This window comes from Uranotaenia lowii, chromosome 2, assembly GCF_029784155.1.
Source record: "Uranotaenia lowii strain MFRU-FL chromosome 2, ASM2978415v1, whole genome shotgun sequence".
Taxonomy (NCBI): Eukaryota; Metazoa; Arthropoda; class Insecta; order Diptera; family Culicidae; genus Uranotaenia; species Uranotaenia lowii.
In genome coordinates, this window is record NC_073692.1 from 137,088,829 (window position 1) to 137,102,601 (window position 13,773).

General features: G+C 38.5%; 2 protein-coding genes and 1 non-coding gene across 18 annotated transcripts in view; 2 read left to right on the forward strand and 1 right to left on the reverse strand.

Moving 5' to 3' along the window:
* LOC129742161 (sodium/hydrogen exchanger 7) overlaps positions 1-13,773 on the forward strand; it is a 301,385-nt gene that overhangs the window by 33,722 nt on the left and 253,890 nt on the right. The gene's annotated exons all lie outside the window — the stretch shown is intronic.
* LOC129742163 (polyserase-2-like) lies at positions 8,340-10,674 on the reverse strand. The gene is made up of 6 exons (XM_055734018.1): positions 10,592-10,674; positions 10,228-10,525; positions 10,003-10,167; positions 9,515-9,942; positions 8,874-9,454; positions 8,340-8,816 (listed from the first exon to the last, which is right to left on the reverse strand). Exons 1-6 carry the CDS (start codon positions 10,653-10,655, stop codon positions 8,451-8,453), a joined length of 1,902 nt encoding a protein of 633 aa, XP_055589993.1. The 5' UTR covers positions 10,656-10,674; the 3' UTR covers positions 8,340-8,450.
* Positions 11,728-11,800, forward strand: Trnat-ugu (transfer RNA threonine (anticodon UGU)). Its single transcript has one exon. It is a non-coding gene; the product is annotated as a tRNA-Thr (tRNA).

A 13,773-nucleotide genomic window follows, 5' to 3' on the forward strand; every position in this document is an offset into this window, starting at 1 on the left:
CCGGTAGAAAGCATTGCACTGGGTGCTATCGACAGGATGCAAACGGGCCTTAAGCAAACGGGAACTACTGATATCGAAAGCTTCAGTTGCTCCGTAACCTGCCACATCTACGCTATCGTATGGGAAGTTCGCTTTGGCCCAAATGCATGCCGGGCATACTCCAGCTGTGAGACTGGAAGAAAAATTAGAAAAAAAATTAAAAATTTCTCTCGTTCGATGGAATTTCTCCAAGAAGTTATAAAGTTTTCGGCATACTTGTCTTGTAAAAATTGGTAGAATGTGATCAAAGTGATCACCAAAGTATGATGTCTCCAAGATGTTTTCTGACATTGCACAGTGGTCCAGATCAAACATTTAGTGAGACAAAATTAATAACACAAAATCGGTGCATTTTAGACAAATCATTTGTTCTACAAAGTTACTTTATATAATAAGCGCTTTCTTTTTAAAAGGTGAGTTATTAGGACGTGTCAATACCATGGAAATTCGTGATACTAATTTCTTTCGGTGAATGGATAGAGTATAGAAATGTTCTAGAAAGCTGTAGATTGTATCATTTGAAGAAACTTTGCTGAACATATCAAAGTCGTGCAATGAAACGGTATCGCTCTATGATTTTTTCAAGATGAAAGGAGTAGGGCGTGTCTAAAAAACGGTTTTTTGCTTATTACTTTTTTAATATAAGCTCTACAAGTTTGATGTGTTCTAAACACTTTCTCAACACAACTAAACGCATCTTTTTTTCGAAGACTGTGCATGGCTATCTTATTGTCTTTTGGAGCTAGGAGCATTATCGTGTAAAAAATTATCAATTTTTGAGCTGCTATATCTCAAATTGGGGCAAACGAAAAAATCTGCTTTTTGCTGCATAAACTAGGTTGTAACACGAGTATTAGATACAGAAAAAACTGGAGATGCGTTTTTTGTTTAACTCGAGATTTTTAATTTTAAACATTTTATATTTTTAAGTTTTTTCATACAAAAAAGCACGTATAAAAATTTCGTGTTTTTATGTTCATTGAAATCACATTATGTTGATCGAATGAGATTTTTTATGCTTTATTGCTTATCATTCTTAAATGGGTTGTATAGACGCTTTCTAAGATGTATCTGGTGATTTTTTCAATAAGTTGACTTTTCGCCTTACATTTCAGGAAATTTTCTTCTTGCAATTAACAGTTGAAAAAACACTGAATTTAACTTCCATTTCGGTTAATCGAATATATGTCTAATATCAAACTTTCAAAACATGATATACTGAATAGCACGCCTGCGCTTTCTGAGACCATTATCTGCACAAAAGCAAAAAATTTTCAATAACTTTTTAAGCCGGTAAAATAGAGGGTGTTAGAGGAGGATTTGATATTTTTGTTCGAAAAAACTTAAAAATATAAAATGTTCAAAATTAAAAATCTCGAGTTAAACAAAAAACGCATCTCCAGTTTTTTCTGTATCTAATACTCGTGTTACAACCTAGTTTATGCAGCAAAAAGCAGATTTTTTCGTTCGCCCCAATTTGAGATATAGAAGCTTATAAATTGATATTTTTTTACACGATAATGCTCCTAGCTCCAAAAGACAATAAGATAGCCATGCACAGTCTTCGAAAAAAAGATGCGTTTTGTTGTGTTGAGAAAGTGTTTAGAACACATCAAACTTGTAGAGCCTATATTAAAAAAGTAATAAGCAAAAAACCGTTTTTTAGACACGCCCTACTCCTTTCATCTTGAAAAAATCATAGAGCGATACCGTTTCATTGCACGACTTTGATATGTTCAGCAAAGTTTCTTCAAATGATACAATCTACAGCTTTCTAGAACATTTCTATACTCTATCCATTCACCGAAAGAAATTAGTATCACGAATTTCCATGGTATTGACATGTCCTAATAACTCACCTTTTAAAAAGAAAGCGCTTATTATATAAAGTAACTTTGTAGAACAAATGATTTGTCTAAAATGCACCGATTTTGTGTTATTAATTTTGTCTCACTAAATGTTTGATCTGGACCACTGTGCATTGGTATGTCGGGAAACTCTTCTTACAATAAATCCTTAAACGAAAGTTGTCAACAAACTTACATAACATCTTGACTTAGTTCCAGTAGCGCTAAATCGTAGTAATTGTAGCGAGTTTGATAGTTTGGATGTTTGATTACCCGGGAGACAGCGTACTCTTGAGCGTAATGGTCGTCTTCCGGGGAGACGAGATTCACATCACCCAATCGAACTACGTCAGGTGGAGCACTTGAAAGATAAAAAAAAACATTCAAATATTTGAATTCCCGGTATAAATTTTTGAGTTTTATTATATTTACTTATCATCTCCGTGTTTATCACTGGCACAGTGAGCAGCCGTCAAAACGTAACGTCTGGAGATCAGTGAACCACCACATTTCCATGCTATTTTTCCGGTATCGGTTCGCCAACCCAGAACCGCCATGTGCGGAAATTCCGTCCCATTGACGCTGATACCGTTGAAAACGGCCATCCTGTGCCGGTCGATCCGGCGTTTGTGGAATCGGCTGTGGCAATCTGTTGGAATATGAAATAATCTATTTTTAATCAAACAATTCCGTACCCAAATTTATTAAAATATATTTTTTACTTGATCTTGAGTAGCTAATCTGAATTTTTTTCGTCAGAAATAATTTTTATCACTATGTTTTTTTTTAAATCACCTTGCAAGTTAGTCCGTTGATGGTAATCTTCAGGAACTCTTAAAGTAAAAACTTCTCCCAGCTGTTCTTTGATTTCATCCAGTTCATCTTCGATGTGCGGTGCACCTATTGGTTAAATCAGACAAATATTAAATTTATCAAATTTTAAAACGCTCTTCTATCCATACACTGCGTTCCTACGATAATCGACAAGACCAGCCATTGCACTTCAATCAACAAAAACCGGCGAAAATTCCTATAAACCATCTTACCGAACCTGAAGCAAGAACATCACTGGAAGATCGTTTGCATACGATCCTTAAGATTTGCGTCGAACGAAAAAGAATCAGGAAACGGTGCCGCGCCTTCCATTAACTGATGATGTTTGATAAACTACCATAACCGGATTCCTTGGTTCTAGTTTTTATGTTGTTTTTTGTTCGAAAAGTATACATCGTTTGTAAATTAATCAAAAATTTAAAACTTTTACATACATACACATGCATAAGAAGAATTTCGAATGTGTTGGGAGTATGCATCTAATCAACCAAATCATGACTCAATGACTATACATTAATTTATGTAATGAATCTTCTTTAACAAATACATAATCTAAATAGTTACCATAACCTGAGCCTAACCACACATTATTACCTTATGCTGACTTACGAGTGATTAAAAACCCAATGAATTTTGCTTTTTTGTTAATCCTTTTCATGAAATTCTCCATTATAAAAAAACGCAAAATAAAAAAATCGCTTCCATTTCAGAAATAACGGAAACACGTTCTACTAAATTTGAAGATATTTGAGCGCAGAAATCAAAACTTCGAACACTCTCACATGACCGGTTCGCTCATTCGCAGAGCGAAACGTGACGTATATCAATATTTTTCCAATGCTGGTGACTTTATAACCCTATGATATCAAAGTGCGAAATGTTGCTCATAGTTTCACAGTTTTGTAATTTTATTAAAAACAAATAAAAATAACCACGTGGTATTTCGGTTCAGTTCTGAAGTGCTTAACAGCTTTATATTAATTTTATTTTATTATATTTTGAGAAATTTACACCAGATTATTTGACGGTTTGAGAATCAGCCTAAATGGAATTGATCTTAGGTACCAGAATTGGTAATTAACAAAACTATACTAATACAATTTAATCTTTACATTTTTCTGTGTGTCGACCTCAACACTTATGAGAGATGTTGCAAAATCGCCCTACACGCAAAATAATTTTCACTTAAAAAATAAGTGACATCTGTAGTAAATTCTCGCCATACGTAATTTAATTTGAATTTTAAGTGATGGGTCAAGTTAATTCACTTAAGTGACCGGTCAAGTGAATTACACAATGACGTTCGAGTGAAATTTATCTGAATTTCTAAGTAAGTTTCTAGTTAATTATCTCTCGCGTTTTTAAATAAAAGAAAATTTACAGAACACCACTTCGATTTCAAATACTTACATTACGCTTTCGCCATACATTTATTGATTGGAAAATTCCTTCGTAATCCCAAGGCAGATCGGTTACTGCGGCTAGTGCGACTTCTAAATCTGCACTAGCTGCAAACCAGAAAATCTGTCCAGTCCAACCCACAAGCTGAAACATGATAACACCTTTAAATAACTTTTTCTTACATCACGTTTAATACAAACTACCGCCAAAATAGCCTAGTAAAGGATTGGGAAAATCCTAATCCAGCATAAGCTTTAAACGCTGCTCTTTAGCATTTGCCATTTTGAACTTTGAAAATAAACATAATTACAACCCGACATTCACTTGAAATTCAAGTGATGGGGAAGTGAATATATTTTCTCACTTCAAATTCAAGTGACGACTGAAGTGAATGTGGATGAATTCACTTGAAATTTAAGTGACTGCCAAGTGAAATGTATATGTCGCATTTGAATGGAAGAAAATCACTGGATCCTTGTTTTTAAGTGAAAAATCATGTGTATTTTAAGAGTGAATTTGGGTTCAGTGTGTGGCTCTGTTGCTAAATTTGTCTCTATATGTAAAAGATTAATTTTTTTTTAAATTTTATACGCAGTATTATTCTCATCAGCAGGAAAATTACCACGAATGACGTTAATTTACAATGAATGACTGAAAAACATGCCTGAAAACATGACACCAGTGGTCGAATGAATAACTTAACTAAGTCTTTCAGTAAATGATGTAAACAAGCAGTCGCCTGGATCCAATAAAGTAGCGCATTTAGGTAGTTCCTTTTCTTGTAAGTTTCCCTGGTGGTAAATCTTCGTTAACTCGTTGCAGTTCATGTGCGCAATAGGAAGATACATCATATACTCCTCGTATATCATCTACTCTCTAATGTCCACGTGGGTCCTCTGACCTCACCTCGAACTATCGTTAAACTATCCTAAACCTCGTTAGCGAAACAACTTGAAGCAATACGTCCCCTTTTCACGACTTGCGCCCTGATCTCTCCTCTGACGATTCAAGAATCGACCTCTGCTCGTAATAACCCACGCTCAAATTCGACCATTTAACGACTTGGGCCAGACCTCGCTTCAAACGACCTGAGATCTGACCACTCTTCGTAATGACTCGTAGATTAACACATCAACCACTCCTCCTGGCGACTCAGTTCATAACCTCTCATAACAAAGACTCGGTGGTTGTCACATTGGCCCGTCATGGGCTGGACGAGAGCATCTTATCCTGGTTTCACAACACAGGCGCGGGACTTGTGGGCGGGATGTATCCCAAAATAACCCTTTTCCCAGATGGTCCCTGTTCCAAAATTGATTTAAAGACAGTAGTAGCACGAACAGCAAATATAAAAAGGATGGACGTACATACATGGGCAAAACAAAAGTGAATAAAGCAATTCAAAGCGGACAATAAATTGAACATTGGCTAAAGACTATCAAATATCTTAAAAGATAACTAGCCCAAGTCCCATGTACGGGGGAGTGGTGGAGGTGGGCCATCAACATCATCATCATTCACGTGTCGACCCTGATGATTCCCGACGAAGATGTCATGCTACACCGACTAGAATGACTTGCCCGGCGTTGTTTAGGCACTCTACTCCACGGGTATATCCCGTCAATAAAACAACCCTATTACCTGCGATCTCCACTGCGAGGAAGATCAGTCCGGTTCCATCAGCTTCTATCATTGAGAAACGACACTTCTCAGATACTCAACGGGTGGTGCATATTCAACTCACGTTCGCAGCTTTCCCAAGGCATCCACTGAGTAGATGGTAAATTATTATCTTTGCAGCTCCAACCTTGAGATCGATGCATACTACGCATCCTACGAGCATACCTCGATACAGATACTCTCCGGCGGTGGGGAATCCTACGTTGTCCCTTTGGACTTCTTTGTAAGGCAACTACTTAGAATCGATAGTTTTCCTACTGTATATCGATAATACATCAATAATATCAGAAGTCTTCATCTTAGGGTTGTTATGTTATAATTAACGCTGTGTATCGGAAAAAAACGTTTAAACTATATTTTAAAGAAAACAAAAATAGTAGTTGTAAATATTCCGAGGATAAGGAATGGGTAAATTTTCTGAACCACAAAGTCTGGTCAGAAAACATTGGTTTTAGAGCATTTTAGTAGATGGTTGGCGACAAAATACACAATATAACTCAAACTCTAATCTATCTACCAACAGCTTTCACAATGCTTCAATGTGGGTGTAGATGTTTCAACGCTTGATGGATTCGTCACCTTCATCGACGATATTATCCACCACATGATCGTGTATCATGAGGCTTTTGAGCAGTTTAAGCAGTATTAGGTAATTGCTGTAGCACACACCAGTCAAAAGTTGTACAAGCTTCGACGTGACAAGGGCGTGAATACAGCAGCGATGAATGCAAAAATTCTGTCAAAGTAGTAGTTTAGATGGTATTTACGATCCCCAGTACTCCACAGCAAAACAGCATCCATGGCAGCAAGCAACCGAAGCTATATAGGGCGAATCCTACCTATGAACCGGTCACGGTCAACGCGAGGTCTTGTGTAACGATGTTTTCGTTTCCAATTAATTGAAGTCTTCCAAAACGTAGAAGAAATAAAATTGATTACAGACCTGCTCAGGAATGCGTCGTGCCACACAATCGAGAAGCCCAATGAGAACCCCCCAGAGCCTGAACTTACATTTAAACGGCTAGTCCATGTATCTGACCTCAACAACCCCAATTCGAGCGGTCATCCGAAATGTCAACACCAGAACACACATCCGAACCAGTCACCCGATTTAGTCTTTACGGCCTAAAGCGGGTCATGTTTGGAATCAGCGATTCGATGAACAGATACGGAGGGTTGATGTTGTTCTACATATGGTATAATGACTGTTCCGTTTGCTGATCCTGCAAGCGAGGTTTCAAACTCAGATATGAATGACATCCAGATTGCCGCGGACAAGTGTGACAATCGACGTTAAGAATGCCTTCAATAATGCCAGCTGGGAAACTATTGCTAAAGCGTATCACAGGATGCGTGTTCCCAATACACTCTGCAGGAAAATAGGAAGCTTCTTCGAAAATCGAGACGTACGAAACAGAAACTGGGTTACGATCTTCTGCCCTAACAGTGGGTGTTCCACAGGGTTCTATACTCGGACCTGTGCTTTGGAATGCCGTGTATAAAGAGGTGTTAACGCTGAAACTACCAAAAGGCGTACAGATAGTCAGATTTGCAGACGATATCGTCCTCATGATCACCGGTGAAACAATCGAGGAGATAGAAGACCTTACAATGGCCTCCGTAGAACGGGTTGGCATCTGGATGGAGGGATTCAAGCTTCAGATAGCCTACCAAAAACAGAAGTTCTGCTCGTGACCAACAAAAGAATTGTGATGCACATGGAGATTACTGTTGGAGGACACACGATATCTTCGAATCAGCAGCTGAAATACACCGAAGTAATGGTCGACAATCACTTAAGTTGTGGTGCGCATGTCAAATATCTACTGTTGTGGGAGTGAATTAAAAGCTTCGATTCATTAGCCTGGATTATGCCGAACTGCCATGGTCCAAAGTGTAGCAAGAGACGTCTCTTTGCGAGCGTAGCACTTTCGAAACTATGATACGGAGGAGCGGCCTGGAGATTCGCCACAGAGGTAGAAAGCTAAATTACGGAGCGCATATCGGCTGATAGCTATGTGAGTTTCCTGTGCATACAGGATCATATCAGGAGATGCAGCTTTTGTCATCGAGGTTCCCATCGACATAACTATGACGGAGGAGTGCGTAAAGCTCAACCCGTGACTTTCAGACTGGGTAAATCGGAAGTATGAAGAGGTCAACTTCTACCTGACACAGTTCCTTCAGGGTCATGTGTGCTTCAAGCAATACCTTCATCGGTTTAAGCTTATCAGCTCGCCTCGCCATATTGCCCAGAATGCGTAGATTCGGAGGAATCAGCAGAATATGTTATCTTTTTCTGCCCCAGTCTCGTTTCAAGGCCTTTTCATGAGAAAAATTTTTAGTTTAAGGAATGAATACGCGGTACTCATTTTGGAAAAAAGCTGAAAACATATTGAAAACAGTAGTCAGAAGATTCATTTTACAAAGCATGAAGGACAATGCATCCTTCTGTGTGAGAAAAAAATACACCATTATACTTTACCGGTCGCAAGAAATTGTAACCACGTTCTTATTAAACAGACTGTACACCTTGTTTCCATTTTGCTTTTTTCGTTTATTTTTACTAACAATGTTAAGTTTCATTTTATAGAGCCGATGTTTTAATTAGGATCCGATCAAAACTACCCTGAAGTCCCCGTCTCTTAATTACCGTCGAGGGCAACAAATGACGACCTTATGATCCTGATATCCGCACATCATCGGTCGCACCAAACCATACTTGTACCGTTCTATCTCCCAGCGACACTGAGCCGCGAAGCGACATTTCCCATTCCGCCTATCGTTGGTCATGCAACGGCTTCCTTCATACAGCGCGGTTTCTTGAAATTCAACCGAATCAGAATCATGTGCCGGATAGTTGTATCGCTCCAACACGAACTGTTCAATCCACGGAATGTAACGTTCCAGTCCTATGGTTATCAACGGGTTGTATGAGCCGCCATCTTCACCGTACACGTTGAGTCCGTAGATTACGGATTCATCTCCACTGAGCAGTGGACCTCCCTTGTCTATCTGTAAATGTTAGAATGATTGGTGTTAAGCTGTTTTTTTAAGGAAAGAAGACCTTACCTCAGCTATTCCCGGAACCAGTTCGTAATCGACTTCGTAACATCGAAGAGATTTGCCCAAACCTCGGGGAAGTTTTTCAGCATACCTTGGCAGTTTGGCTATGTATTCGTTGTTGCAGTCGCCTTTAACTCCCAGATAGATTTGTTGTTTTGGGGATATTCCGGATTTTGGTAGCCTTATTGAGGCAGATTTGTTTTGAGGTACGTGAGAATCGAAAACGCTGCGATAGGGTAAACATGTTGGGACCACAATTTCGGTTTTTCTTAAGAACTTTCCAAGACGTACCAACGCGATGTCGTTGTAGAAACTGCCAAACTCAAATTTTGGATGCCGTTGAATCTTGATGATTTGAGTTTTTTGTCCAATGATCGAAACATGTGAGGGTTGTTCACCACGGGAGTTGAAAGTGCAATGGGCCGATGTCACAACAGTATTGTAATCGATTAAAGTTCCACCACAGGATGGAGAATCCTGTTCATTTCGCCAGTGCAGGTAAACTCGACTGTAATAGGTATCAACGGCTTCATACTCGTTACCGATTTGCTCTTGAGCAAGGTAAGATTCGTAGTTTTTGACACAAGCTGGAAAGATAGTATCTTTGTTTGAGTATTGTTAATCAGAGGATGAGCACTCAAGCTTACACAAAGGATCCAACGGTTCTCCAACAACCGATTCCATCCACGCTACGTAAGGTGCTATTTTCTGGTAAACTCCGAAGGATCCCAATCCACAAGCGCTACCGAACGACGTGATTCCTACAAGAGTTGCGACCTTGTGATGATACGTGTGAAGTGTTGTCTGTAAAGGGCCCCCAGAATCTCCAGGACAGGTGTCGCTATTTTTCCCAACGGCACACAGCTGATCGTCTACGATTCCACGAGGCAAACCTCGCGAGGCAGGAAATGCTGTGGTACAACTGTTCTGGTCAACTGGTTCGATTCTGGCTTTCAATAAATTTGGACTGTTATCTTCCGCAAATCCGGTGGCTCCAAATCCGGCAACTTCAAACGACTCGTAGGGGTAGACTTGATCGGGCCAAATACACGCTGGACATACACCCGGTGTTAATCTATGAACATTTAGTACAGTTACTTTTCTTGTTTTGAGTATACCGTTTCTTTTAACTTACGTCACGTCTTTCTCCAACTCCACCAAAGCTAGGTCGTAATACTTTTCTTTGAAGACATGCTGCGGATGTCTTGTTATCTCTTTGATCATAAACTGCTGGCCGTATTGATCATCCTCAGTTGATGCTAGGTTAACATCGCCTAATCTAACCACATCAGGACTTATGCTAGATAATGAATAACTTTAGTAATCTTAACATCTGTACTTAAACTCTTGAAAACCTTACCCTCCATTTTGAACGCAATGGGCAGCTGTGAGGACAAAACGCTTGGTAATTAATGATCCCCCGCACTGCCACTGCACCTGTCCTGCCTCATCACTCCATCCTAGTACTGCCATGTGTGGGAACTCCGTTTCATTGGCCTTGACTCCTCCGAAGACGGCGGTCTGGTATCGGTCAACTCTTCGTTCGTGAAACCGTGCGTGACAATCGGCTAAATTAGACCGTTGATAATAGCTTTTTGGAATTCTCTTAGTGAAGAAAACACTCCCACTATTTGTCGGAAGTTCATCCTCCAGATGAGCTGTTGGGGTACACAATCTCCATTAAAAATTTCCACCGAATTATATGTAGTAAACAAAATTCTTACGAATGGCGTAACTTGCTACCACCAGCAGCAACAAAAACAAACAAAACCGACGGTCCAGTATCATGGCTAAACGCGGAATGATATTGAACTTGATCCATTCAGAAGTGGAACCATCAAACTGGTTAACATAAGCAGCGGTCATGTTTTATAACGTTTGTTTTTGTGCAAATCTGTACGTTTTCTCACAAAACGGGTTCTTGAGGTAGGGTTGTCGCCTTTTTCAGATGTGTTAGGCACGTCTGCTCCGAAAAAAAATTGTAATGAAATGTTTAACATATAGATTTATAAAAAAGAAAAATTAACCAGACCAGTAAACTAAATTTTGAACCTCTCTATTTCTATTGAAGAAATGGTATAAGCCATTGCCCTCTTCAATTATTCCTAGATTTTAAGTGATGCTTTGATTCAACTCGTCAATTATCATAATTTGGCCTTGATCTTTCACAAAGAAGGTGAATTTGTCATGAAACATCAACAAATAACTCAAACGCCATCGAATTGGAAATTATAATTTACGGATAATTATGGGTCACGTCTAAAATATCTAAAGAACCCAGAACATTTTCGCATCAAAACTATCAAACTGATATAAAAGACAAGTCTGTTTTTCATTCCCCCAACTAAAATCACTTTAAATAAATAACTCAGCGAATTCTGAAATTAGGTTAAGAGAATAATTGCAGTTTTGATGTGGTAGTCCACAGTTTCCCAAAATTTTTGAAAATTTAACTAAACATCTTATTATTAAAACCACCAACACATGAGTAAAAAATTTATTGAAAAATCAATTCTTAAAAAAACGCTTTGGCTTGCAGAATGTATTATTTTGTAAAAGTAAAACTTTAAGCAATACGAATTGGGGCCCCATTATGAATTCCCACTTTTCCGTAAAAATAGATGCATTGAAAATATCGTCTCACACTTTTCGCTTTGCCAGATTGGAAAGGGGAAAAGAAAGCAAAATTATGCAAATAAGTACCATTATGGATCTTTGGAGCCTGGATTTTTTCTGGAAGACGCACCGGAATAAAGCTCAACGAAAAAGGTAAAAGGCTTCTTCTATTTTTAAACGGATTTAAATTCCAAGTGATAGAAATCGAGAACATCGAGAGATGTACGAATCGAATATCAACGGAGCCTCTTTAGCTCAGAAGGCAGAGCGCTGGTCTTGTAAACCAGCGGTCGTGAGTTCGATTCTCACAGGAGGCAGATTTTTATTTTTATATTTGTTTGGTTTACTTTCGGGTTGCTCAACTTCACAGGTTGGCATACTAAGTGGAGAACACAGAAATATTTCTTGCATAATCTGCATAACATTTATGATATTTTGAAATTTTAAGCAAATCTGCTATTTTGTGCAATGCAAAAAAGGGTACACAATAGGATAAGGTTGTCAGATTGTCCGGTTTTATTCGGGTTTGCCCGGATATTTGATACAAAATTTGGGAACAGTCCGGTCCGGACCAGTTGCCTGGATTTTATTGAAAAATGCCCGAATTTTGCCCGGATTTATTTACTTTATTTGGCAAATCAATCATAAAAAAACCAAATTTTGTTATTATTTTTTTTTTATTTATGCCTGCAAAATGAAATTTTTTGAGCAAGCTTAAAAATTGGAAGTATGAAATACGATTCAAAATCTGTCGATAAATTTTGATGTACAAATTTTTTTTCTTGATTTTTGGTGAGTAATTTCTGGGTTTTGACAAAAATTTTTGGTCGTCAATTTTAAAATCAGTTGCCCGGGTTTTGCCAGTATTTTGTATAAAATTGCCCGGATTTTTCCGGCCCGAATACGTGCTGAAAAAATACTGGTAACTTTTCAATAGGATGGTCAAAATGGGGAAATGTTCTGAAATAAAAACCTCGGGTGCTAAAAGGCCACAAGTAAAATTTCAGATCATTTGGTTAACTCTAAGGGGCCGCTAAGCATTCGTTTTTATTGGAGTTGTATAAACTTTTTATATTTGTTAATTTTTAGTGTGAAGCCTAGCGTTCCCCAAATCAGTCGAGTTTCGACAATCTTAAACGATTCATGCTAAAATCGATCATTGGTATACTTCAGTAGGTCACACATAAAATTTGAGCCCAATCGGATAATGGGCAAATGGCGCGCAACGATCCTGAATTTATATGGAATTTTAGGACATGTTTTGAATGATTTTGAATATTCCTTTTTACATATGTAAAAAGTGTACAATATAAAAAAGACTAATTAAAAATACAGTAAGGTTTTTTTTGCGCGGAGAGAGAAAATATTCGAAGTCCTTTTCAAAGGAAAACACTTAGAATCTTTTTGAGACATGAGACCTGAGACATGAGATCTGAAACCTGAGACCTGAGACAAGAGACATGAGACTTGAGAACTGATACTTGAGACATGAGTCACGAGACATGAGATATGAGATATGAGACATGAGACATTAGACATGAGACATGATACATGATAGATCAGACTTGAGACATGGGACCAGAGACATGAGACATGCGACATTAAACATGAAACCTGAGAAATGAGACATGAGTAGCCTTTGTCTCAGGTTTAATGTCTCATATCTCAGGTATCAGGTCAGCTCTCAAGTCTTAGATCTCAGGTCTCAGGTCTCAGGTCTGGTCTCAGGTCTGGTCTCAGGTCTAAGGTCTGAGGTCAGGTCTCTTATTGCTTAAACTTAGGTCTTAGGTCTCAAGTCTTAAGTCTCAGGTCTCATGTCTCGGGTATCAAGTCTCTTGTCTGGTCTCAGGTCTAAGGTCTGAGGTCAGGTCTCTTATTGCTTAAACTTAGGTCTCAGGTCTCAAGTCTTAAGTCTCAGGTCTCATGTCTCGGGTATCAAGTCTCTTGTCTCAGGTCTCAAGTCTCAATTTTTATGTCTTATGTCTTTTTTCTCTGATCTCAGGTCTCATATCTCTTGCCTCAGGTCTCATGTCTTAGGTCTCAATGTCATTATCATGTCATTGTCAATGTCATATCATGTCGATCATGTCAGGCCTTCCTGTCCCAGTTCAAGTTTTTTTACACGGTTTTCCGCAATTAGCAAGGTTTTTTAACGTCGTTTTCGGAAATGGTTTTTTTACTCGGATTTTTTTAAGCGATACGTATTACCGCGTTAAAAAACCTTACTGTATATGGATAGATTTTTTTTCGCAATTTTCATAAGACGTGTTGAAGCCAACAAATACTGCTT